Source organism: Myotis davidii, unplaced genomic scaffold (assembly GCF_000327345.1).
Source record: "Myotis davidii unplaced genomic scaffold, ASM32734v1 scaffold1330, whole genome shotgun sequence".
In the NCBI taxonomy this organism is placed as follows: domain Eukaryota; kingdom Metazoa; phylum Chordata; class Mammalia; order Chiroptera; family Vespertilionidae; genus Myotis; species Myotis davidii.
In genome coordinates, this window is record NW_006283826.1 from 1,023,371 (window position 1) to 1,049,633 (window position 26,263).

Below are 26,263 nucleotides of genomic sequence, written 5' to 3' on the forward strand. Positions count from 1 at the left end.
ATTATTTTTAACTCCCAACATATTTTTTTTTAAATCATCAAAGGATGAAATGGGAAAACTTTCTTTTAGAGATAAGTTCCTAATAACTGTTCTTAATCAATGTTGCTAGAAAAAAAAGAATGCCTTCCAATAGGAAAAGATGAATTTAAAACAATTTAGCCAAATGCAAAACAATGACAGAATAATAGAGGACAGCCCAGCAGGCGTGGCGCAGCAGTTAAGTGTCAACCTATGAACCAGGAGGTCATGGTTCGATTCCCAGTAGGGGCACATGCCCAAGTGGTGGGCTTGATCTCCAGTGGGGGGGGCATGCAAGAGGCAGCTAATCAATGATTATCTCTCATCATTGATGTTTCCATCTCTCTCCCCTCTCCCGTCCCCTCTGAAATCAATAAAAATATATTTTTTAAAAAGAATAATAGAGTACATGTTTATGAACCTCCATATTTAGCATTTATGTATTCTCAAATATTATACTCCTCCTTCCCCTGAATAACATTCTAAAACATAGTTTTTCATGCCTTTTAGTAGATAGACTCATAACCACAAATGTAAAGTACATTAATTAAAGATACTGTGATAAAAGTAAATACAGATGTTACAATAAATAAGGTATTATGCTTATAAAAGGCACACGAAATGACCGATTCCATTTATAGGTTTGTATTATAATACAGAAGACTGTCTCCGACTTACGATTTTTCAATTTTATGATGTATGAAAGCAGTATACATTCAGTAGAAACCATACTTTGAATTTTAGTCTTTCCCCAGGCCAGCGATAGGCAGCATGATACTCTGGTAGCAGCAAGCCTCAGCTCCCAGTCCACCAAAGGATGAGAGTAATCAACCAATACTCTACAGCAGTGATTTTAACTCAGGATGATCTATCTTCCCTTCTCGGAACTTGGAGCATCTCTCCATGTATCACTAAAAGTATCTGACCTGGTGCCAACTTTAATCCAACTAGGCACATTTCTAATATTTCAAATTTTTATTTTTTTAATGTTTTTGTTTTGTTTTGTTTTTCACAGAGAGGAAGGGAGAGGGAGAGATAGAAACATCTATGAGAGAGAATCATCGATCAGCTGCCTCCTGCTCACCCCCTACTGGGGATTAAGCCCACAATCTGGGCATGTGCCCTGACTGGGAATTGAATTGTGACCTCCTGGTTCATAGATAGATAGATGCTCAACCACTGAGCCATGCCAGCTGGGCAAGTCTCAAATTTTTAAATTAATTTAACTTTGAAAAGTTCAATAAAAAACATTTTTTTTTTTTTTTGCAGGTCAAGAGTAAGTAGCCAGGAGAGCTGCTTTCTCTAGCCCAGTGGTTGGCAAACTCATTAGTCAACACAGCCAAATATCAACAGTATGATTGAAATTTCTTTTGAGAGCCAAATTTTTTAAACTTAAACTATATAGGTAGGAACACTGTTATTAACTTAATTAGGGTACTCCTAAGGCTTAGGAAGAGCCACACTCAAGGGGCCAAAGAGCCACATGTGGCTCGCGAGCTGCAGTTTGCCAACCACTGTTCTAGCCAATCAAGTCTCTCTATACATCATGTCCCACACATAAAGTGGATACGCGTTGTACCTTTCCTACCTTCTTCTAAAATTCTGGCTTCTCCTCCTTTTGTCTACTTTATTCCTCAAATAGGTTCAAGACTGTTCCTTAGGCTGCAATTACAAGGGCCAGCACAACACTGAACTCAGAGAGCACTCTTTTTTTTCACTCATCTACACCCAAGGCATTTCTTGTTTTCGGTCCACATCCAGGAGACCAAGGTATGTGTTAGCCCCTAGGCAGTCCTGAAGAGGACCTAGAAGACCACTTTTTTGTATTAGTAGTAGGCACTAAATAGTGATTTTAATTAAGCATTGTTTGGAATTATCTAAGTTGCTGCTTCCTTCTAACAGTATAAATTACCTAGTTTTATATACCTAAGAAACAGACTCATTCAGCCAGATAAATTTAACAGCAGCAGGGCCTAAGATAATCAGGCAAAAGTCTTTTTTAACTACTACTACAACAAATTTTAATTGAAATTTGCAACTTTAAAACTGTGCTATATATATACTTAGTGCCACTAATTATGATACTGCTATGATATTACTAACACAAAATATAAACAGTAGTTAGTATTTATTATGGAGAGAGGTTAATTTGATTAAACTTCTCTGCTCTTACAAACGTCAGGACCTGGTGCCCGATGTCTGGAGTATGAATGCCTGGGAAGAGAGCATGAGTGGGAAAGCAGGAGGCTTTGACAACACACAGCTTAGTTCTGTCTGAGACTGCAAGGGTGTTCCCAGGGTCTCATTAACACTCCGAATGTCTCCAGGGCTGCTTTGGCAAAGGCAGACAGGAAGGCTGCTTAAACATACAACAAAGAAAGAGATTTCTACAGCACTGAGCTGCCAAAAGAGCATATTCCGCTCCACAGTGCTCTTCTGACACACTTACAGTACTAAGACTTGACACTCACTACATGGTCCATCTCCTCTGTAAGTACTGCTCAATTATAAATAGCATGAGGACAGGGTCCACATCAATTTTGTTCACTGCTATATGTCACTGCATCTAGGACAATATATGGTAAACAGTAGGCTCTTTTTAAAGAAAGAGAAAAAAAGTGTGTGTGTGCATGTGATCACTGAGTATAATAAATGGATAGCAAGAATAAAGAAAAGCATTTTCACTCTCACCATGTCATATTGATTTTTTTTACAACGTGACCTGAAGATAGTTAAAATCATATTAATTTTATCACATTAATAAATTTTTCTACAAGGCAGGATTACATGTAGAATATTTTATATTTCTGACTAGATCTGAGTTTTACTTATAAACAATTCAGAATTATCTGAAGAAAATTCAACTGCAATACAGTAAAATCTCCTTCTGCATTCTGGCAGCACATCAAAAACCTGCCCCAACTGGCCTAATGCTGCATGGTCAGCGAAGAGGAAAAGTGAAAGAGTCTTCTACTTTGCTGCTTCTCTGAAAAGGGAATCACATTAGGCCACTAAGTAGTCAGATACATTATTTTATTGCTTGAAAAACCCTTGGGTAATAAAGAATGAGTACAAATTGCCACAGGCAGTTTTGGAGGAAAAACAGAACTGTGCAAAACAATGACAGCTGCTCGACGGCAGCACTGGACAACTGCAGTAAACAGTGCGTCAGTTGTAGTTTTTCTGCTCAAGCAGAGCACTTGGCCATGTGTAAGAAGGGCTACACAAGCACATAATTCTGCAGAATCTAGGGTAAAGGCAAAGTAGGAGAAAGGTGAGAGGACAGTGTAAATGCATTTTATAAAATCTACCATGAGTCAGATTCAGTTTGCATTCTATTCTAAATAAGGAAGACTTATGGGCAGCCACAGTGAAAAGCACATGTCCCTGGGGAACACATAAGTAAAAATAAATAAATACTTTGAATTGAAGGTAATATTAATGCTTTTCAATGAAAATACAAGACATAAAAATAAAAAATGGTATTTATTTAACACGGTCTATAAGAAAACAATGTATTCTCTATGCAAAGAAAACTAATTTGTGTCACATCTTATACAGATAAGTAGCAAGAATGCATGCTTTATTTTCATGGGATTCAGAGAATAAAATTAGACTAACATCTTTAACCTTGTTTAAAGGGGGTTGTAAAATGTTGTATTTTCTTCTAGAGACCAACTGCTTTACTCTACCCTCTTTATTGTGCTATTTTAAAGTACTATGTGAGGATTTATTTAATACTTTGCTATACTGTTAATTTTTTAAAGTATAAGTCCTTTAACATTATGTTTATAAACAATGTAAAGGCTTTACTTTCAATTGCATACAGATCTCATTACAAAATCATGTAAGAGTTTTATCTATGACAAAATACAGAAAACCCCTCTTTCAGAATTTTCAACTTTCAAATTTTTATCATGAAGAAGAAAGAGCCAAAGAATTAACTCTACTAGCTTCCAACAGATGGCGTCAGTGGTCATAGGCAGCCACTCCAGTACCTGCTATTTCATCCTCTAAGGTCATGCTTAATTTTATGCAGTTTTAATAAGACGACTGACCCTATCATTTTCACAAACACAAAAGTAATTCAAATAAGAAATGTATAATCAACAGAAATAAAATCAGAGATCATTTTAACAACTAAAATTGATGAGAAAATAATGTTTGTTAGCAGAAGTAATTGTGGAGGACAAAGTGAACCCTGCAGTATTGGAAATAATCAACAAGCGATGAGGAAGTTACAAGATGGGAACATATTATAGTATGAAGATCAGCATCAACCAGTGTTTGAATGCTTACTGGCCTAATAATATTAACTCAGGAGAATACAGAAGATCAACAAGGTCAAAATGTTATAGAGGAAGTGTTCAATGAATGGGTATAAGGCCAAATGAAATCCGCACAACACTGAAATGAGTGCTAAAGCAACACTAGTCTCTCTGACACCTTTGCTAATCATCAGATGGCAGGTGATCATCATCTGCCTCAACAATTCTAACATGGGCCACAGTAGTATGACTTGGGAAAAGGCACATGATAGTACGTATACTAGCAAGAATGCACTTGTCAACATAGATGACAGGAGGAATTCTAAGCAGGGGAGATAAAATTAAAAAACAAACATTTTGATTACATATTACTATCTGTTTAAAAAAAAACAACACACATCCCTAATATGTATCTGTTTGTTTTCGAATTTTCTACATGTACCTCTACTACATGTACCTTTATATTTAATTGAATCTAAGACATCATCATTTTAGACACAGTCATTTTATTAACCACTAGGGAAAAATACTCATAATAATTCTTAGATAGGAAACATTATGATCCGATGTTAAGATGTGGAGGGAAAATACATATTAGAACCAATGAAATGCAGTACCTGACTAATACTAATGTATTTGTATGTTCTAAAACACACACAAATTTGGAATTCTTAATAGGAAGAGGAAAAAAGACACAAAGTAACATTTTTTCCTAGTACATTAAGAGACTATCTTTTGCAAACCAGACTGGAGATCTACTATCAGGATACAGGATGAAAGAATGACCTGGTAGAAGATAATGATAGATTTCAATACTTAGTTGAAAAAAAATAGGGAGGTGTTTTATCTCTTCTATGGCATTATACATCACATGAATATGATCTATGACAAACTCGATGGGGAGAAAAACCAGACAATAAGTATTTCTCATAAAGTGTGCCCACCCCCCGCCCCCAAGTTCTTCATTATGTAGAAAAATACTATGGACAGACACTTCAGTGTTCTCATCTATGAAATGAAGATAACAGTTCTTACCGAACGGGATTAAAATGGGGGATTAAGTGAGCAAATGCACCAAGAGCTTTTAGCAAATGCTCAGAACACAGCAAGATTCAATAAATGGCAACAAAGGTATCATTTGTGAGATTTTATTTCATCTATTCAATTACTTTAGATTATCTGAGGTATTAGATGGAAAGATGACATTTGAAAGTATTTGACTTAACACCAGTTTTATTCACCAAGGTCACTCTTAGACATCACAATCACTGAATGTGACACACAAATACTTAAAGGATGAACCCTCAGATCAAAATCCATTTTTGCTGATAAATTTTAGTGAAGATCAATTAAGGGAATCACCAAAAATTGCATGTTGCCTTCTTTATCTGCCTCAGGTCCAGGTGGTGGGGTGCTTTGTTAATCTACGCTGGGGAGTTAGTTCTCTGGGCCTTAGATGCCTCTGCCAGTGGACAGTGCTAATGAGACATGAAGCACACTGCTGACAACACAAAGCCAGGAGAATCTCCAAAACATCAAGGCTCATTTTAACAGGACACTTTCCTTAGCCAGTGCTTTTAAAACAAATACCAGTGTATTTTTTATTAATAATCTGTTGTCTAAGACTGTATTCTGCCGACTGCCCCTTTTCAAACACTAACATTGTTCACTAACATTTTTCAAATACAAATATTCCTGATATATTGTTTAGGATTTCCAAAATGATCATCTAGGCATTCCACTGTGACATAAATCCCGATGTGGACGGCAAAATATTGACAATATTTGTGGTAAACAGGACAGTAGAATCAAGATACAGGATGAAAGAATGGCCTATAAAATTGTTTCCTGGCCCCTGCCTACCTCTGTTTATTGCCTTAGGATTGGCAATAGCTATTTTCAGAATAAGAAATCTGAATTCTATCTACTACCTTGAATTGAGTTTTCACGTATGCTTTCTCGGAATGTCAGTGTTTTGGATTTGAACTGTCGATTTAAAGTTTAAGGACTCCCAGTCTGTGTTTTCTCTGGAACGGTTAAGATTCTAACCTGAATAATACCTGTCTATTACTGTTGTGCACAGCCAAATGCCAGCACTGGCATCACCCGTTATGCACTCGCGGTGGCCCACATTAAAAGAGTGTGTCTTCAAACTATAAAAATCTAACAGGGGGAGAAAATGAAGGGCCCTGATTTGAGGGTCACAATCTGAGTGCTCTGGTTCTCACCTAGGGAATGATCTGGATACAAGAGCCAGGGTACGCAAGTGAATGCAGCACTGAGGTCATGACCTGGTCCACAAAAAAGATAAAGCCGCTGCCTCCCAACAGTGACTGAGAAAAGCTCAAGGCCCAAGGAATAGAGAGGCAGGCTCTCCCTCATTTGGCTCGGACATCCTCTCCCTGCAACAGCCCATACGCTAGATGCTTTCAAAGCCAGAAACTTAGTGGTGGAAATGGAAAATGATGTCAAAGGAATCCTGAACAGCCTTAAGGATAACTGTAAACAAGACCTGTTGGCTGAACTCATCCCCCATTTAGAACAATCCTAGCTTTTGTCTTTTTCCTAAAAGATGCTGCTTAGCCTAGCTTCCTTCATCGTTCAAGTCCTGATGAATTTTTCCAGCTGGCTTGGGTAACCCATCTTCCACCAACATGTGAACTACCTGGTATGGTGGCAAACCCTCTCTGACCCACATTCTTGCCCAGGCTGCCCAATCTCAACACATGGCTGTCAGACCCCAAGCAAGTCCAGGGAACTGAGGCTGGAGAGGCTGTGGCGAAGTGGTAGGGATAAGGGCGGGTTCCAGAGCCAACTTCCTTATTAATAAACTTTCTCCAGAATAATTATTATAATGTTTCCTTTACCAATGATGTTACTTCACCCAAAGAGGTATTTGTTACACTCACATAAAGTTGACTCTAAACTATGTATCTTATTTAACTGTATTCGGGGGGGGGAGGGGGAGTATTAAAATTTTAGACAACTTTCACTTTCTAATATCTTAGAAACAGGTAAGACAATCCAACATATGTCCTTTTTACCCATTAGAACCATGTCAGATTATTTTTCCACATCTACTTGACTATAATTATGTCAAGCTTTATAAAACATAAGCATCACTCACTCTTGACATGATGCATTAAGGCCTAGAATAGACAAAATAACTGCTAGGGACATGCTGAAGTGCAAGGACTATTATAAGACAGACACTTATGACTGCAACACATTTTAGAGACTGACAGCCCAGAATTTAAATTCCAGATCCACATTACTAGCTGTGTGACCTTTAGCAAATTACATAATCTCTCTGTGCTTAACTTTTAACATCTATAAAATGTGAGTGCTATTATCTCTCTCTGGAGTTCTTATGAGGATTAAATATTTATTTGACTAATAATCACGCATAAACTATGTTAGGCACTCTTCTAAGCACTTTGTAAATATTAACTCATTTAATTTTCATAATAATTCTATGAAGCAGGGACAATAATTGCCTCTTTCACGGATAAACTGAAACAGAGATTAATTTTTAGTAAATGGCAAAGCCAGGATTTGAATCCAGGCAGTCTGACCTCAAAGTCCATGCTCTAAAGCACCACACTAAAGGGCTTCTCACAGTACCTAAAGCACATGCCTGGCACACAGCATCATGATAAGGATGGTAAAATACACAGTGCGCAGCCTCTCACAGGAGTATGCAGCACCCTAGAGGCCCAAAGATGTGACTCTCATTTTATCAAAATGTGTTTAAATTGTTTTCTAAAAACGTTTTGGGGATCACAATGTTAATTAAGATGATACATAAAATATAAGTACTTCCAGATTAAGTTTACATAGTATAGAAATCTCTAAAACTACAAATTAATACTAAAGCTTTAGGGATTTTTAAGAAATCACTAATAAATTATTTTTAATCACTCTCCCAGCACTGAGAGTCTGGGTTTTCTCCTAGTATTATTAAATAAATCTTGCAAGTAATTAGCAGTTAATATTTTGGCCCTATCCACATTTAGCACTCGATTTCATTTATAAACTAGATGCTCATTTTTATTCTTTTTTTGTTTTTGTTTGTTTGTTCTGTTAATTCTCACCCGAGGATATTTTTCCATTGATTTTTAGAGAGAGTAGAAGAGAAAGGGAAAGACAGAAACAGCAATGTGAGAGAAAAAACATTGATTGGTTGCCTCCTGCACATACCCAACCAGGGCCTAGACTGGGGAGGAGCCTGCTACCATGGTATGTGCCCGTGACCGGAACTGAACCCAGGACCCTTTGGCCCGCAGGCCGATGCTCTATCCACTAAACCAAACTGGCTAGGGCAGAGGTGCTAATTTTTAAAAGAAAGTACTCAAATATAATGAATATTTAAATGTATTATATTTGCATTTTATAAAAAGCAGTATTATTTTCTCTGATTAATCCTATATAATAAAGGGGTAACATGCAAATCAACCGAATGGCAGAATGACGAGCTGTTATGATGTGCACTGACCACCAGGAGGCAGAAGCTCAACGCAGGAGCAGCCCCCAGCCCGCAGGCCCCAGTCATCCGATTGGGGCCTTGTGGCCAACCTCCCAGTCCCTTCCCCCAGCTGGCAGGCTCCGATCGCCCAATGGGGAATGGGGAACCATGGGTGGGTGGCGGTGGACACAGGCAGTGCCAGGCCAAGACACCCACCCTGCCAGCTGCCTCACACACAGAGGGCGACCGGCGTTGGGGGACAGGGGCAGCAAGCAGGCGGGAACGGACAACCTCTCGGTCTCTGCCCCAAGCCAGCAGGCTCCGATCGCCTGATGGTGAATGGGGAGCCAGGGGTGAGTGGCAGCGGGGGGCAGGGCCGGCTACCAGCAGCTGGGGTAGATGGTCCTGATCGCAGGCCAGGCCTAGGGACCGTACCCGTGCAGGAATTTTGTGCTCCGGGCTTCTAGTAATGTAATACATGCTCATTGTAGAAAATAGAAATACAGGGGTATAGAGGGAGTACAGAAAAGAAAACAAGAATCACTAGTAATCCAACATTATCTTTACTTTTCAATGTAGTTTTGGATATTTAATTTTCAGATGATGACAGCTTCTTTGTTTCAATTCTGAAAACACATGAAATTTCATGAACTGAAGTAATTATTGTCAAGGTGCCTCAAGAAAGAAATGTTATTCAAATAGCTGAGAAACATTAGCTCCATTGATCACTGTTTTAAATAATGAATGCTATCTCCACTTTTTATGCTTAATGTAAACTAAGTCCAGTTCATAGACATGACTGACTGAATTCAACTAAAACATTTCTAAAAAACAATTTAAACACATTTTAATAAAATGAGAGTCATATGTTTAGAAACTGATTACTAATTAATGACAAACTTTCGAATTAAAATTCATTCTCTTCCATAGCACGGATAAAGCCAATTCACTCAATTGATACCACTCAAGTATAACATGTTTTAGGCTTGGTTCCAGATATGCTAACAAATAGGAAAAAAAAGTAACTTTTGTTCTTCTAAATGTAGAAGAACAAAACAAACTTTCAGGCAAAACCAAGACTGTTTAGATAAATACCTATTTGAAGGCATTTACATTTTTAGTATATTAACATCAATAGCTCGCAAAGGCCAATGGCAAAATTAACAAAAAGCAAGGAAGCCCAGCCAGCATGGCTCAGTGGTAAAGCATCGCCCTATGAATCAGGAAGTCACAGTTTGATTCCCAGTCAGGGAACATGTCTGGGTTGCAGGCTCAATCCCCAGTATGGGGTGTGCAGGAGGCAGCCGATAGATGATTCTTGCATCATTGATCTTTCTATCTCTCTCTTCCTCTCCCTTTCTGAAATCAATAAAAATGTATTTTTTTAAAAAGCAAGGAAAATAATAAAAAGTAGTGAAGTAAATTGCCCTTCTCCCCTCCTCTATAACCTGACAGTCTTGTGGAATCTTTCTGTGTTTTTTACCATAAATAAACCTAAAGGCTATTTAACATGATTTCATTTTGCTCTAATTTACAGGGCAGATAAGACTCTTTATGCACCTTTCAATTTTATAAACTAGCAACAATACTTAATGTTTAAAATGATCCTTTTAAGTATCTTTTGTCATTTTGAATCTGTTAATCAAATCAGTGAGCTCACAAATCAATTTAGTAAAAGCACTCTAATACTGTGGTAATTCAATATTCACATCAGTTTTGGGAAGTGACTCCTTCCACCTCAGGAAATTTAACTTGCAAAAATGTTCAGTTACTACACCTTATTTGATTTCATGTTAACCAAGCTAGCATGGGTTTTTATTATATGCTCAAGTGGGTTTCTAAGCAAGTTGCTGATTTGCTATTTGAAAAATAAGCAGGTCTGTCATTCTGCAGATACTATTAATGGCCCTTTATGCCCTTTTTATTGCAGTGTAAAGCACTAAAAATATTTTCATCATATTTCATTAATAGTGAAGAAACAAAGCAAGGATTATTTAGCTGAATTTTATAAAACCTAGAGTTCCCATAAACTTCACATACGTCTGGTTCCCAGGCTCATTTGCACACTACATTATATTGTACTATGTCAAGGTAACGAGTAGATAGATTCCTGCTGAGTCTTGATTAATGAACATTATTTTACATGGGCCATGCTCTGTACCCCTCACACTACACCGCCACCAGCACCACCACTTAAATTCCAGTCAGCTTTCTGCCCCAAACTTCATGCCCCATTTCCAGCCATCCCCCCTGGTGTAAGAGACAGTCCTGGCTTGTAAATTAGCTCACCAAAGAATGCTTTGATTAGCTGGGATCTGTTCTGTAATGTGTGGGATTAGATTTTTATTCACCCTGGATGTTGCCTAACCAATTCTGACTCCATTTTGCAACTTTCCACATTTGTAAACTTTTCTTTTAATTGGAACCAGCAACTGAAGGAAAAGGATGACTAGGCAACCTGGCACAAGAGTGCACCAAACCCTGCAGGAAACAAGCAGACTCATGCCTGCTGGGAAATGTAGTCAGGACTGAACGCAACTGCTTTTGAGTCTAAAGAAACAGCTTGATTCTCTGAGCACAGAATAAAACTAAAATCATAGACCTTTGTTGTGAAAAGATCCTTAAAAATGACCTGGCCAAACCCCCTCATTTTTTTGATGAACTGTGGTGAAGAATTAGTTTAAATTATTGCAATCCAAATATTCAAGTATCTGCTATGTTCTGGGTATTATTAGCTCATGGCTCCTGTAGTACGAAAGCCAAACTAAGCTTTGAACAAAAAAAAATTATCCGCTAGACTTTTTTTATGGGGATATATAAAAGATAAAGTTTACGGTACAAAACTGGCAACAGTCGACAAATTGAGAGCACACAAATACCAAGTGAAATGATTCTTGATGCTTGGGATTCCACTGCTTTGCATTATTAGTAGTGCCTGGACCAGAATGGTCATCAATTTGAAAACAGGTATTGACAAAAAGAATTATTCATTTCTGTAGATTCTTTTAAATTTTGAAAATAAACTATATGGTAATAAACACCAACTTTAGATTCATTCAAAGTGTGTATACATTTTTGGGGAACACCCTATTATTGAGACCCTGACCTGAATGTTTTATTAGAATGCTTTCCAAACATATGTCAGTAAAGTAATTAAATAAAAATTATTCTCAATCACATAAATTACAACTCTGACGGGGGTAGGATATTATCTTGTTTCTTAACTGATTAATGCAGCGGTTCTCAACCTGTGGGTCGCGACCCCTTTGGCGGTCGAACGACCCTTTCACAGGGGTCGCCTAAGACCATCCTGCATATTAGATATTTATATTACGATTCATAACAGTAGCAACATTACAGTTATGAAGTACCAACGAAAATAATTTTATGGTTGGGTCACAGCATGAGGAACTGTATTTAAAGGGCCAGAAGGTTGAGAACCACTGGATTAATGGGTCATACTTCCTGTCTCTAAATGCTAATTCAATTATTGATCTCTCTAATGATGGATCTGAATGCCTGAAGTTATTCTTTGTAGCTTAACATTCATCCTATATCAGAGAAAAATAAAGTTTGCTACTGCATTTTTCTTCCCAGCCTTAAGTGGTCAATAACAGGGGCATGTGGTTATCAAAGCAATTTTCTCATAAGTTATTATTAATATTTATCTCTCTATTATATCACATATCTTGAAGATATTGTTAAATATTAAAACTTAATGTCTTCCTAAGCATTAATAAAGTGTGACTGATTTTTGAGCTTTAAAAGAATATTCTTTTTCTTACACATCATCTAAAGAGTAAAATGAATAAAAGAAAGGAAAACAACATTTTTTCCCCTTCATAATTCTAAGTTTGCTTAAATGCCACAAATAAATTGTGTCTTTTAATTTACTAATAAGCACCAAACAGTCACTGATTTTTTAGGTACACCTTCAAGAGGCAGACTGAAAACCTTGCCTCTCTACCCCTGATCTCTATTCCTTTGACCCACAGATTCAAACTGATCTGAGATACCTGACTACACGATTCCATGTTTGCCAGTTCTAGCAGAAAATGCAAACCATGTGACTATCACAAGGGAACCCTTGACAGAGCAACTTCCAGCTTAGCCCCTTAGGGCAAGTGCCAAGACCATTGCCTATTAATTGACGGAATGTGCAAGAATAGAAACCTCTTTCTTCCTTCTAAATATGCTATTACTTACTAGTAAATATCCTAGTGGGGGCTTCATTGTGCAAGCAATGCTCATACATTACTAGTCTTCACAAATAGTTTTTTCCATTATTTGAAGTTATATTTTCTAGCCTAGAAGCTAAAAAGTGAACCATCCTTGCCCTAGCCAGTTTGGCTCAGTGGACAGAGCATCGGCCTGCGGAATGAAGGGTACCAGATTCAATTGCAATCAAGGGCACATACCCAGGTTACGGGCTCCATCCCCACTAAGGGAGCATGCAGAAGGCAGCTGATCAATGATTCTCTCTCATCATTAATGTTTTAATCTCTCCCTTCCTCTCTAAAATCAATAAAGTTATATAAAAAGGTGAATCATCCTGATTTTATTTGGATGTTCTTTATTATTTCACTTAACATTAAGCCTCTACCATTTACCCTTCTCTAATTTTTTCATTTTTTGAGAATAAGGGCAAGAACCTTGGAAGCAACTCAATCTAGCTCTGCCCGCAGTAGCAGTGTGACCTAAGACAAGTTACTTATTTCTCTGTATCTCAATTCCTTTTACTACTCCTACTACTACTACTACTCCTACCACTAATTTCACAGGGTTGCTGTGAGGAATAATAAGACACAAAGTACTTAACAAGCAGTATGCATTAAAGGTCCTGCCCTTCTAGAAAATACATTCTTGGCTCTAGCACTTTCTAACTCTTGTTACTGAAACTGTCTAGGTCTCCATTTTCACATCTGTAAAACCAAAGAAAATAACACAAAGCTCCAGGTATGTAGTGAAGACTAGAAATAAGTTATGTAAAGCAGTTAGCATAGTATCTCAATAAATGTTAGTCTTAACTTAAAAATATTAGCACCCCCCACCAAAAAAAATTAGCTCCCTTCCTTCCAACTTGAAGTTGTGTTGCTGAGTGTCCCTAAATTGGTTGCTTTTCACTCAACCATTTCGATTTATCTGTCAGTACATATCCAAACCTGTGCTGTGGGCTCCAGGAAGCAGGACTGCCTTTCTGCGGGTGCCTTTCCTTCAAGTTTGAAATAGACACCAACTGATTTAACACATATATAGAGGCAAGAGAGGCTGTAGCGGCACAGCGAGCACTATAAAGAAATTTTGTTTAACGCTGTAATAGGGTTTAGGTGCTTCTCAAGTGCAATAATGTGAGCTATTCCCCAGCTTTAAATAAATTAACATGAGAGATAGGAGCCTATACACAGTAAATGCTTAAATTCTTGGCAGAAGACCAAGTAAGACAATACAAAAGGCACTAACTAAAAACAGTCCCAAAACTCCAGAAACAAGGAGTCAAAAGCAATAGGGAAAAGTTATACATGTAGCCATAATTTAATGGCAAGTTTGGACTGAGCCCTCAAAAACAGCTTTTGTTTTTCTGAGTTTTTTATTTTATTTTTAAGCTTTTAAAAAATAATATTTAACTCTCAAGACAATGCTTATCTCTGGCTGTGGAATTTTGCAATTCTTAAATTCTAACAAGCAACTATTCTAATTTGTTAGTCATTGCTAGAACAATGTAAGTCTTTATCACAATTCATCTAAGCTTCAAGACTTTAGAACTTTATCATGGTTCTAAGCTTATAGATGTTACATGGATCCCAAAGAGTATATTCTTTGCCACATTCATTCACCAAAATACCTAAACAAAAACCTCAATAATCTATCATTATGGCATACAGCAATATAATGCCTAGGGGCAAAGTTCACTCACAGCAGCTCTCCACCACAAATGAACACCTAGACAGCCTGTAGGCGATTCATAGTACAAGCATATGATTTCAGTCATACACAAATCCTACAAAGCAATTCATCATCTTTTAATATCGTGGTCCCACGGGAAAGAGAAAAAAACACACCCATAAATAGAATTTCTTTATAACTCTCTGGATCACTCAAGGAGTCCTCCTGTTAGACATTATCTCTTTTTGTCTTCCATTGCTGCTAAACATGCACTTTCCTCTCTACTCAACCAAATCTTTCCTTAAGAGACACTATGGTGATGTCTTTGTTATGTCGTTTTCCTCACTTTGATTCTAACCCAAGCCATTCAAACTTTAGAGTTACCAAAACCCATTTAACTTCATGAATCCCTGCTCTTCACTAGAACAACCCACAAGATCTCCCAATTTTCACATTTAGTGCTCACTATTTATTGCTTCATATCTTTCTTTCCTAATCATACTAAATCATTTGGCAGAACTTTGTGAAGTTATTTTACTCATGTGCACCAAATACCAAAGCAACATCATTTTTAAAAACTGTTAGAAAAGATACTCATGGAATGTAAATAACAAAACAAATAAATTCTAAAATTATTAAGTCTGATAAAACAAATATTCAGAGTGAATATAAAGCATGTTTTTCTTTCAAACAGTTAATAGTTCTATATGGATATACATGGATTGATGTTCAACATATCATCACTATCTAGTAAGTAAAATAAAGCCATGGAACAATGGGTAGAGTATGTATACCAATTTATACAGATATACTATCTGTATAAAGAGAAATGTATAGATGCATGCTGGTGTATATCTGCATAAACTAATCTCTGGAAAGATGAAAGGAAACTGGTAATAGGAATTAACACTAAAAAACTGGCTGACTGGGAAGTGAGGAAGAGACTTACTTTTTCACCTACCCATTTTGTAGCATTTAAATTGTATACTATATACATGTATTTACCACTCCAAATAATATTTTAAATGGAATAAAACAATTACTTAGAGAGTCTGTCTGTTGAAAACATTTTTAGATACCTGTGTTTTAGTGATTAACATAAGAATTAAAATGTTCCATGGTGCATATGATTCATTGTGATAAAGACCCTTATCCAATCATTTATTGGGTAACTAGGGAGAGTCTATATCCTAGCCCCTATACAACTTTAAACTTAGATAAATTTTTATCCTAAAAAGTTATCTATAACAAATAATCAATAATCCCATCTACATTAAATTTGTAATCATTAACCTTTTTAGTGAAGACAGCATGAAGAAATGAGAAAGACAGTAGTTGTGAAACTAGAAACACATGGAATTGAATCCTCCACTTTCTAGCTGTATGACTGTCAGCTAATCACTTAGCTTATCTGAACAGCAATTTCCCTCTTAAGGGCAGAGGCCACGGCCAATTCCAGCCTGTCACATATTTTTTGTAAAGTTTTATTGGGGCAAGTTATGCCCACTTGCTTGCATATTGTCTATGGCTGCTTTCGCAGTAGAATGTCAGATTTGACTGGTTTTGGCAGAGACTATATACCCTGCAGAGCTGAGAATATTCATTATCTGGCCCTTTACAAAAGTTTATCTGCCCCTGCCTAATAGGAGAATGCAGACAGACCACATCTGCGTTGAAATTCTTTGTAAGCATTAAGAATGTAAAGCTCCACTCTGAGCAGGCAGCAGTCAAAACTATTTTCAGAATAACATAAAGACATTATTCATCTTTTTCATCTGATTTTCCCCCAAGTACACAATAGAGTTTTCCAGAGGCTACATGATGTGTGATGTCACAACAGACTACATGCAGAAGCAGACACGAGATACAGCTGTTTTCCCTTAAGCCAGACATTAAAGAGATTTGAAAAAACTGTTATTCTTCTGACTAAATATTTTTCTCTTTTAGAGAATTGTTATTTTAGTTAAAAATGGGCTATTTGCTTTAACATGAAATGGGTTTATTATTGCTATTTTTAGTTTTTTCCGTTTGGAGTAAATATTGGTAAGTTTAATCCACATAAATAAAAGCTCTCCGTAAGGTTTATAGGTGTTTTGAGAACAAAAAGTTTGAGAATCCACTACACTATAGCTCTAATGCATCAGGATGATTAACTGGCTTACCAGAACAGCCTATAGACTTGGTAGGATTTGGATAAACAGAGTAGAGTCTACCAGGACATCAATAACACCACCACCATCCAGGAGGCAGTTTAAGGAGAGAAATTTAATAATAATAATTAGAAGCTCTCTGGAGTACTTGTAAAACTTTTTACTCAAAACTTTGAAGACGACAACTTGTCCTTTCAATGTTATGTAAGGGAAATGCCTGGCCAAAAATTATCGACTGCCTCCTTTACCCACTGTGACTACAGCACCCCTAAACACTGCAACAAATTCACAAGGGTGTGGTGGGATATTTTTAATTTGGGGGGGGGTAAAGAAAACAGCATTTGTCAGAGACTATGCAAACTACTAGCTCAGTGTCAAAATTAAACTGTGCTGTATTCCCTGCAATCAAGTCAAGTCTTTGTGAAACTGGATTTTCAGTGTTGTGATATAAAGTAAAATCTATATGGACTGGAAATAAAAGTAGAGGTGTCCAATCTGATTCCAAGATTTGAGAAGTTGTACAGTGCCCAACAGGCATGCATGTCCTAATTAATAAGCAATTGTGGTTATTTAAGACTAAAATAAATTTTCCCTGGCTGGTATGTCTCAGTTGGTTAGAGCGTAGACCTGTACATCTAAAGGTGGTGGGTTCGATTTCCCTTCAGAACATATACCCAGGCTATGGGTTCGATCCCCAGTCAGGGCAAGTAGAAAGCAGTTGACTGATGTTTTTCTCTCACACATTTGCTTCTCTCTCCCTCCCCTCCTCTCCGTAAATAAATTCTTAAAAAATAATGAATTTATATGCATTATTTGTTCAAATAGCTACCACATTACAGATGCACAAACACCTATTAATTTTCTATAAAATCTAGCTGCTCAAATGCTCTCTGACCTGGTTTTTACATCTCACCTGTTCCTACACTAATTAAAGAGTTGATTAAAATGTTTGGCATTTGTTCATTTTATATTTGCATCAGAGTTCCAATTTTATCTTGTTGTAAATTATACTTTAGTATACTGAAGTTGTCCTTTTCCAGTGTATCTAGGAATAACTATTTTAAAAAGCTAAATTTTTAAAGATTTCACTAACTCATCATCAAGCACTGTGGAGGTACGGATATACAGGAATACATGAAGGATCGAAAAGACTTCATATATACTCTCAAGTTCAAATAAAGGACATATTTATGTGTTAGAATAAAATTATACCATCTCAAAATTCTATTTGGTTTTAAGCATTCTCCAATTTCTAATAAATACATCAATCCTTTTGTAATCAGAAAAATACACTCTAATGTTCATTTTTTTATAATGTTTGGGATGATTTATGAACACATTCTCCAAAAAAGCATTATTAATGAAAGCTTTAAAAAGTGAATAAATAGTATTAAATTAAATTCCTTCAAATAAAACATATTCGTATTTTTTATTAAACTAAGAACAAAGAAACAAATGGGTATATTTGTACAATTAGCACCTTTTAATGCCAGTAAACTAAAAATATAGATACTTCATTTACCCTCAACCTTCCACTTATTTCTTCTATATTTTTTTTTATTTCATGTCAAATATTCTTATCTAGACCATTCTTCTCACTTTAAGCTATAGACATGATAACTGTGTTTAAGAAGTTAGAAGACTAGTAAAAACATCCCCACTTTCTGATACTTTTATGAGGAATGGGTAGGGAAAAACACAAAGTAAAAAGTAAGTGCATAAATATGTTTCTAGATGTGTTGAATGATGCCCATCCAAAAAAAGAAAATTCTGTAAGTGTTGGTGGTTTGTAAGCAGCTTCCTTCTTTTTTCATCTGACAAATGTGAGTACTAGATCCATTTCTGTCTGGATCACTTTTCACTTATGCTGTCTCTTTTATTACCCAGAGTAGCTATCAAATCTTACTACTAAAGATACTTAGTCTAACACTACTTAGAGCTCTTTTTAATACATGAAATATCAAAAATAGACTATCACACTTGATGTGAACCTTAATAGTCAAAGGTACCTCTTTAAAACATCATATGTATCTAAGACCAAAATCAAATCTATGAAAATACTTGGTATAAAATTGGTGAATTTTATGGAAATTTCACCATCTTCTATAAATGCATAGTTTAGAGAAAATATCCTATATAATAAAATCCTAATATGCTAAGTGTCTGGTCATCCGTTCAACCAATCAAAGCGTAATATGCTAATGATATGCTAAGGCAGCTCAACTGCTCGCTATGACACACACTGACCACCAGGGGGCAGTCAACCGGTCGACCTGTTGCCATCACGTGCACTGACCACCAGGGTGCAGATGCTCCAAGTGGTAGATTAGCATACTGCTGGGATCTGGCCAATTGGGTCTGAGCAAGATGAGCTGGACATTTCCTGGAGCCCTCCCGTGGTCCCTCCCAAGCTGGCCAACCTCCCACATCCCTCCCCAGCCCCAATTGTGCATGGTGCAGTTCCTTGGCTTGGCCTGCACCCTCTCATAATCCAGGACCCCTTAGGGGATGTCAGAGAGCCGGTTCAGCCCAATCCTGCAGGGCAGGCTGAGGGAACCCACTGGTGCCTGAATCCGTGCACCGGGCCTCTAGTAAGATTTAAATATAAAAACAATATCAAATGATCTGAAGGAGTAAAAATAAAATTGTGCACACTGCTATTCCTGACTTATGATCACTTAATTTTGAAAAGTTTATCAGTTTCATTCATAATATAGTGACTAGTATATAATGTCATGGAACTAGAAAGAAATGTTTGCAACAGGCTTTAAATAATTTGTTTGTCTAGTCATTCATTCAGCCAGTTACATGAATCATCTCATTTAATCCTCAAAACAACCTATATAAAGTAGGCATCATTATTATTACCTTTATTATTATTCTACTCAGTTTAGAAAAAAAAATCACAAGAACAGAAACATAAGATATAGTGAGTAGACCAGTGTAACTAAGCACACTAAGAGCTTGATTAGGATAGGAGTTATAATAAAGTCCTACTAGTAAACTTCAGTCATTTATTTCCAAAGAAGCAGCCTAGTGGATGGCAGATTCTGGCTCATCAGTAATCCGTGTAATAATGTGTATGTGCATTACTTTCTTGAAAAAGTCCCATGTACAAAAAGTTCTAATTCCTGAATGCAAGATTTATAATCCTAAATACTTCTGTGTGCTCATCTCTCTTCTCACTTTTCACACAATTCTCAAGTATATTCAAGTGACAAAATAAATAGTATTTTTATATATCTTTCACCAGATAAACTAACAGAAAATGACTACATATATTATAGGCCCATGGGAAAAAAGCTGCAAAACTATGACACATGATTAGATAAGTCTAAATTGTCCCATTAATATTCTTTTATGGATTGTCCATCAACTAGCTCTTGTTCAAAGTGGCAAAAAGCATCACACGTACAAAGTAAATTTATGAGGAAAACTGAAAAAAGGATGACTAGTGATCTTATTTTTCGGAACATTGGGAGATTTCCTTTACCTTTCACACTATAAGAATCTGTTTACATGTCTGCTTAACCTCTAGATAAAAGATCCCTTTCCCCGCCTTTTTATCTTTGCATCTCTGGAAGGAAACACAGATAACTGGCCTTTAATAAGGAGAGAAAAAGGAAAGAGGAGCATGGGTAGAAGAATGAGCAGTGGCCTGGCCGGCACAGCTCAGTGGTTGAGCCTCAGCCTATGAGCCAGGAGGTCACCGTTCAATTCCCCATCAGGCACATGCCTGGGTTTCGGGCTCGATCCCCAGTGAGGTGCGTGACATAAAAAAGTAATTAGAAGATTTGAAAGTATATGAGGCTATCTGAACTATCATCTAAGAGGAGGGCAGGTTTGCACATGAAGAAGAGACAGCTAATTCATTCAGAAAATGCACTAGCAAGTTGGTTATTTGTGTTTACCAATGTTTGTATTAGCCCAACTAATATAAACCTGATTCCTACAAAAGATCAAAGGTGCAAATTGTCATTGGGGGCAATCAATTATTTTGCTAAAAATGGCATTCAAAGGCTAAAATTAATAGACTAAAAATTGCAATAATCAAATGTGGGCTGGAATTAAATTAGAGAATAAACAGCTCTCTAATAATTTCTAAATCATTTTTAAAACTAGAGGCACGGTGCACAAATATTTGTGCACTCGGGGGGGGGAGAGGGTCCCTCAGCCCGGCCTGTGCCCTCTTACACACTGGGACCCCTCAGGGGATGACCACTTGCTGGCTTCGGCCTGCCCCCCCGGGGCTCCGTACCCTGTGACCACAGAGCAGGGCCGATCGGGGGTTGGGGAGCTCCCCCCTGTCACGCACAGAGCAGGCCCATCAGGGGGTTGGGGAGCTCCCCTCTGTCACACACAGAGCAGGGCCCATCAGGAGGTTGGGGAGCTCCCCCGTCATGCACAGAGCAGGGCCCATCAGGGGGCTGAGTAGATCCCCCCTGTCACTCACAGAGTAGGACCAATAAGGGAGTTGGGGCACCGCCCCTGTCACACACAGAGCAGAGCGGATCAGGGGGTTGGGGCACTGCCCTCTAGTATAAAATAGATTCATAACTACATCTGACTTTTAAACATTATTTTTTAACTATTAAAAATACAAATTGCTGTCCAGATGGCGTGGCTCAGTGGTTGAGCATCGACCTATGAACCAGGAGGTCACGGTTTGATTCCTGGTTAGGGCACATGCCTGGGTTGCGATTTGATCCCCTGTGTGGGGTGTGCAGGTGGCAGCCAATCAATGATTCTCTCTCATCATTGATGGTTCTAGCTCTCTCTCCCTCTCCCTTTCTGAAAGCACTAAATAGAATTGCTCCTCTTTCAATCATTATTTTATTTCTACATTTCCTTTCATTCCTCAAATTCCTGTCACATCATCACACATTTAGGACTGGCTCAGTTAACTCACCAGTGAGCAGCTGTGGGGATGCACACTAAGCATAGCGAGCCATACTAAGAATCGTATAGAGATCCTTGTGCTAAAGCAATTCCATAGTTAACCATTTAGACTCACCAACATTAAAAGCCAAAACTTTAACCATTCAGAAAGTTGAGGGAAAACGCAAAGACTAATTATGTTCTCGGAACATATGCATTGGTCAGATCAAATCAAAATCAATAAAAGAAAAAGTTCCTCAATCAAAGCATCTGTAAATAGAATCACACTTTTACACACGCATACAAACTGGCACCTTTCTAAAAGTGTCATTATCCTTTCCACACAAACTTTGATATACATAATACCTACTATGTTCTATTTGAATACACTTCTTAAATAAATCCTAAAGAATTTTAAATGTACTAAAGGAGGAAAAAATATTTCAAGGAACTTCATGGTGATTTGGGGGGATGGGGGGCCGCAGCAGGCAGTCCTTATTTTATCAGATTTGAAAAAAGAAACCAAATTTCCATAACTTAGATTTGGTTAATGAGCAGATTCCACACAACTACTTCATCAAAGCTTTAGACATAAAGCTTGCTAATTGAATCTCTGGTAGGAAATTAAGAAAGTAAAGGTTCCAAAAGTGGCAAGAGTTGACAGCAAAATTCTGGCAAACTACCCAAAAGATCTAACCTTAGCGCTACCATAAAAGGCTTCAAGAACTCTTACCTATAGCCAGGAATTGGGACTTTTAGCTTAGGACAAGTATGGCAGTAAAAAAATAAAATAAAGAAGAATAAAGACTGTGTACCCTGCTCTTCAGAAATGAAGTAATCACCATCAACTTATGATTTTAATTAAGTCTATCCTGTGTTCAGAGGTAAGTGGGTAAATATTTCATTTTGAGTGTTTTGTTTATTGGTTCTGGTTTGATTAATCTAAGCCTCCATTTTTGTTTAGTATCAAGGACTGCCTTTGATGGTCAAAAGTTTAGCACTGTTTAGCAGTAATTCACAGTCCTTGTTTGTCAATTAGCAAGGATGTGCTGATTGACTTTTAAGGGGCATCAATCCTATAAATATTGTCACCATTTGAATTCATTTGACTGTTTTTAAAGGTTATGCGATATAATACCTTAAAGAAGAAAAATAACAAAATAAAATATTTCAATTCTAAAAAGTGTGGTAATAAGGAGCTTATACGTAGGCAATAGTAATAATCATCTTTCTAGTTCAATTTTTAGTATTCCACAGAAATTTTGTAATGCAGTGTTTAATAAAATGTGATCCAGAAATCTATTGTAGTACATATAAACTACTAGCATTATTAGAAAGTAAACAAATAAGCTGCTTCCCCCACCCACCTCTTCCCCAAAGATAGTTGTGGTCAAGCAAAAGCAACCGAAAAAACCAAGAGCATTCTAAACACTCACCTTTTGTTGACTGGCTTTTCATCCTTTTCATACGGTCGAACAAACCATTTCCCAATCCTAACGAAGTTCTTATCCATTAGGCACCTATGATAATTACATCAAGAATTATTTTTATAGTTTCAATAATAAATTAGGAAGTCATTGCATCAATAATCACAAATGGCATACATCATTGGAAATAAAAAACATCAGCACTTAAACTGTCAAAATGTTTCCTCATCACTGAGATTTTCAAAATTTCCTTACTGTGAAGATATGACATAATTCTGTAAGATAGTATAATATTATCTTGCAAGACCACTTGCAAGATTTATAAAATGTTCTTCAATCAACAGTCCTAGGAAAGCATTTCTCTTTAGAAATAATTCCTAGATCCCTACTACAGCTCAAAATTCACTGTTTCAAGAAGAAGAAAAAAACACAGCTACTGAAAATGAAAATGGTATCAGGGTGAGGTGTGTGTGTGTGTGTGTGTGTGTGTGTGTGTGTGTGTGTTGTCATATGGCTCTAAATAATTAACTACACAAGCAACTTGATTCCAAAGTTGGCATGCCGCAAACTCTAATCCTAAAGTCATGGGCAGACCAGATATTGGATTATAGGTGCCACAGCAGCAGCCACAGTCTAACTCCGCAAGCCATTTCCCAGATGGGACAGTTAGGAGGGTTAGAAGGGAGCCACCACAAACTTTGGGTTCCTTTGTGTCCCTCAAATTATGAAATTATAAGTATGACGGTTTTCATAGATTAAAAAGTCCAAATATAGTTTTCCTCTACCACACTCTCAACCAAACTGCACTTTAGGTTATCAAGAAGTTATAGTGCCTGGTTAGTGTGGCTCAGTGGCTGAGCATCGACATATGAACCAGGAGGTCACAGGTCGATTCCCAGTAGGGGGCATGCACGAAGCAGCTAATCAATGATTCTCTCTCATCACTGATGTTTCTCTCTCTCTCCCTCTCTTTGCCTCTCCAAAATACATACACACACACACACACACACACACACACACACAAAGAGCTGCACAGGTACACTAAATTTTATATAATTTCATAATAGAGTAACTTCACCAGTATCAAAGCCTTTACCTTACCACTCTAATCTATACCAAACACATATGCAAAGAAGTCTCCTTTCTAGAAACTGCAGTGCTCCCAAACCCCAACCAGATAACAGAAACCCATATAATTTAAGGGCTGAAGAAAGTTTTTCAGCTGATTCCTTCTATTAGGAACTCCATTACATTGGTTTCCTACTATACCCTAGCAGCGGTTCTCAACCTGTGGGTCGCGACCCCTGAAAATACATCCTGCATATCAGTATTTACATTACGATTCATAACAGTAGCAAAATTATATTTATGAAGTAGCAATGAAAATAATTTTATGGTTGGGGGTCACCACAACATGAGGAACTGTATTAAAGGGTCGCATTAGGAAGGTTGAGAACCACTGCTAGTGGATGCTCCCTCCTCTAGCCAAACACACTTTATTATTCCCATCCTCTCCAAAATCTCTTTAAGGTTAGGCTCTTTTGTAGGCCTACTCTCGCATGAAACATTCATTCTAGTGCAATTCCAAAGAACCACAAAAAAATGTTTACTTTTTAAAATTTTTAAAGTCTTAATTTTTTCATCCAAAATATATTAAATAAGTAGATAAATTGATTATCTTAAGGTGAACATGTTTCTCTCTATTCATTCACAATTAGACATGTGCTTTCATTCACTTGTGTCTGTAATGTCTAGTGTCTCTTCCTTTAAAGCAGCGGTCACCAACCTTTCGCACCTCATGGACCACCAGTGGTCCGTGGACCACCAGTTGGCGACTGCTGCTTTAAAGCATATATACCACTTAGGTCTAAAGACTCATTTTCCTACTATCCTTTAGAGAACTGCACACTGTCACAGTTCAGTAAAATGGGATCTCACTGATTAACCATGTCCTGCTCCTGTGACCATATTATACTCAAAGACTCTCAATGTTGCAATGTTATATCGCCATTTCTTCACCTAGGGCTGAACCTACCACTGTGCTCTAGTGAATACAGGGTGGGCAAAAGAAAGTTTACAGGTGTGAGTATGCAAAACACAGAGTTTATTCTTGTTTTATTATTCACTAATTATTGTATTATTTAGTTGTATTACAACTGCAAATCTACTTTGCCCACCCCATATATTTACTATTTTGAAATCCTTGACTCAACACATCCAAGGACAGTGCTCATTTACCCTCTGATGATCACCTCTATTGGATCACAATACCACAGGACATTAAAAGCTAGTAATTTACAAATATGTTATTTACAAATATGTCATCATAATTACAATTACAATTTTCATGTATTTCTATCTGTACTTTTCCAAATGAATATCTTCACTCTAAACTGCAACTCTGGCAAATCAAGAGGCTCTGAGCCAAAGGCAATTTTACAGCTGTGTTATAAATTACTGAGGGGTGAATATGCTGACAATCCATTAGGAAAGCAGCACCAGTGGACTACCCTGAAGAGCCATTATATTTAGAAATGTTAAATACCCACAGATTAAAGTCTCCCTAAGTAAGTGTGGACAGAATAGAGCAAAACAGCATCAAAAGACCCATGTAATCTTCTATTGTGTGCAAAGCAATGATTTGCATGTTTGAGGTGGAAAAATACCTTTCCATCAAAATCAGCTTAAGTTTTATTCTAAAAACTTAGGAAGAAAGGGGGAAGGAGAATCAAGTCAAATTAGCAGAGATTCTATATAAGTAAAAACCAAATTAATGATCTTTTATCATTCTGGGCATTTTGCCAAAAAGGGCTAATTGATCATTAAGAAAACAGGAAGCACAGTTACTTTCTCAGAAGAAAGAAAAAATAAGCATGATCTAAAATTATAAAAGTTGGAAGGCCTAAATATTCAAATATTGAAATTCTAAATCACAAATGAAGAAAATACGCATAGAAGCCAATATGGCTCAGTTTTTAAAAACATGTATAAATACATCCATAATTGTGTTTTAGAAACATATCTGTGTTTAAATAATATAACTAGCACCTGATTAGAGGATAGATTATTAGAAGGGAGAAGACCTCAACTGACAGGTATGGTAGATTTTATCCTCTTCCTAAACGTGTGCCATCCCGCGCCGTCTCTCACTGACATCGTTTGGCCATGTGACTT

General features: G+C 37.2%; 1 protein-coding gene across 3 annotated transcripts in view; it reads right to left on the minus strand.

The window, feature by feature from the left end:
• MED13L (mediator complex subunit 13-like) overlaps positions 1 to 26,263 on the minus strand; it is a 248,346-nt gene that overhangs the window by 90,552 nt on the left and 131,531 nt on the right. For all 3 annotated transcript variants that reach the window (XM_015567540.1, XM_015567547.1, XM_015567549.1), the window contains one exon: positions 23,099 to 23,182. In XM_015567540.1, the coding sequence (XP_015423026.1) occupies positions 23,099 to 23,182 (84 nt within the window). The remainder of the gene's footprint in view (positions 1 to 23,098; positions 23,183 to 26,263) is intronic.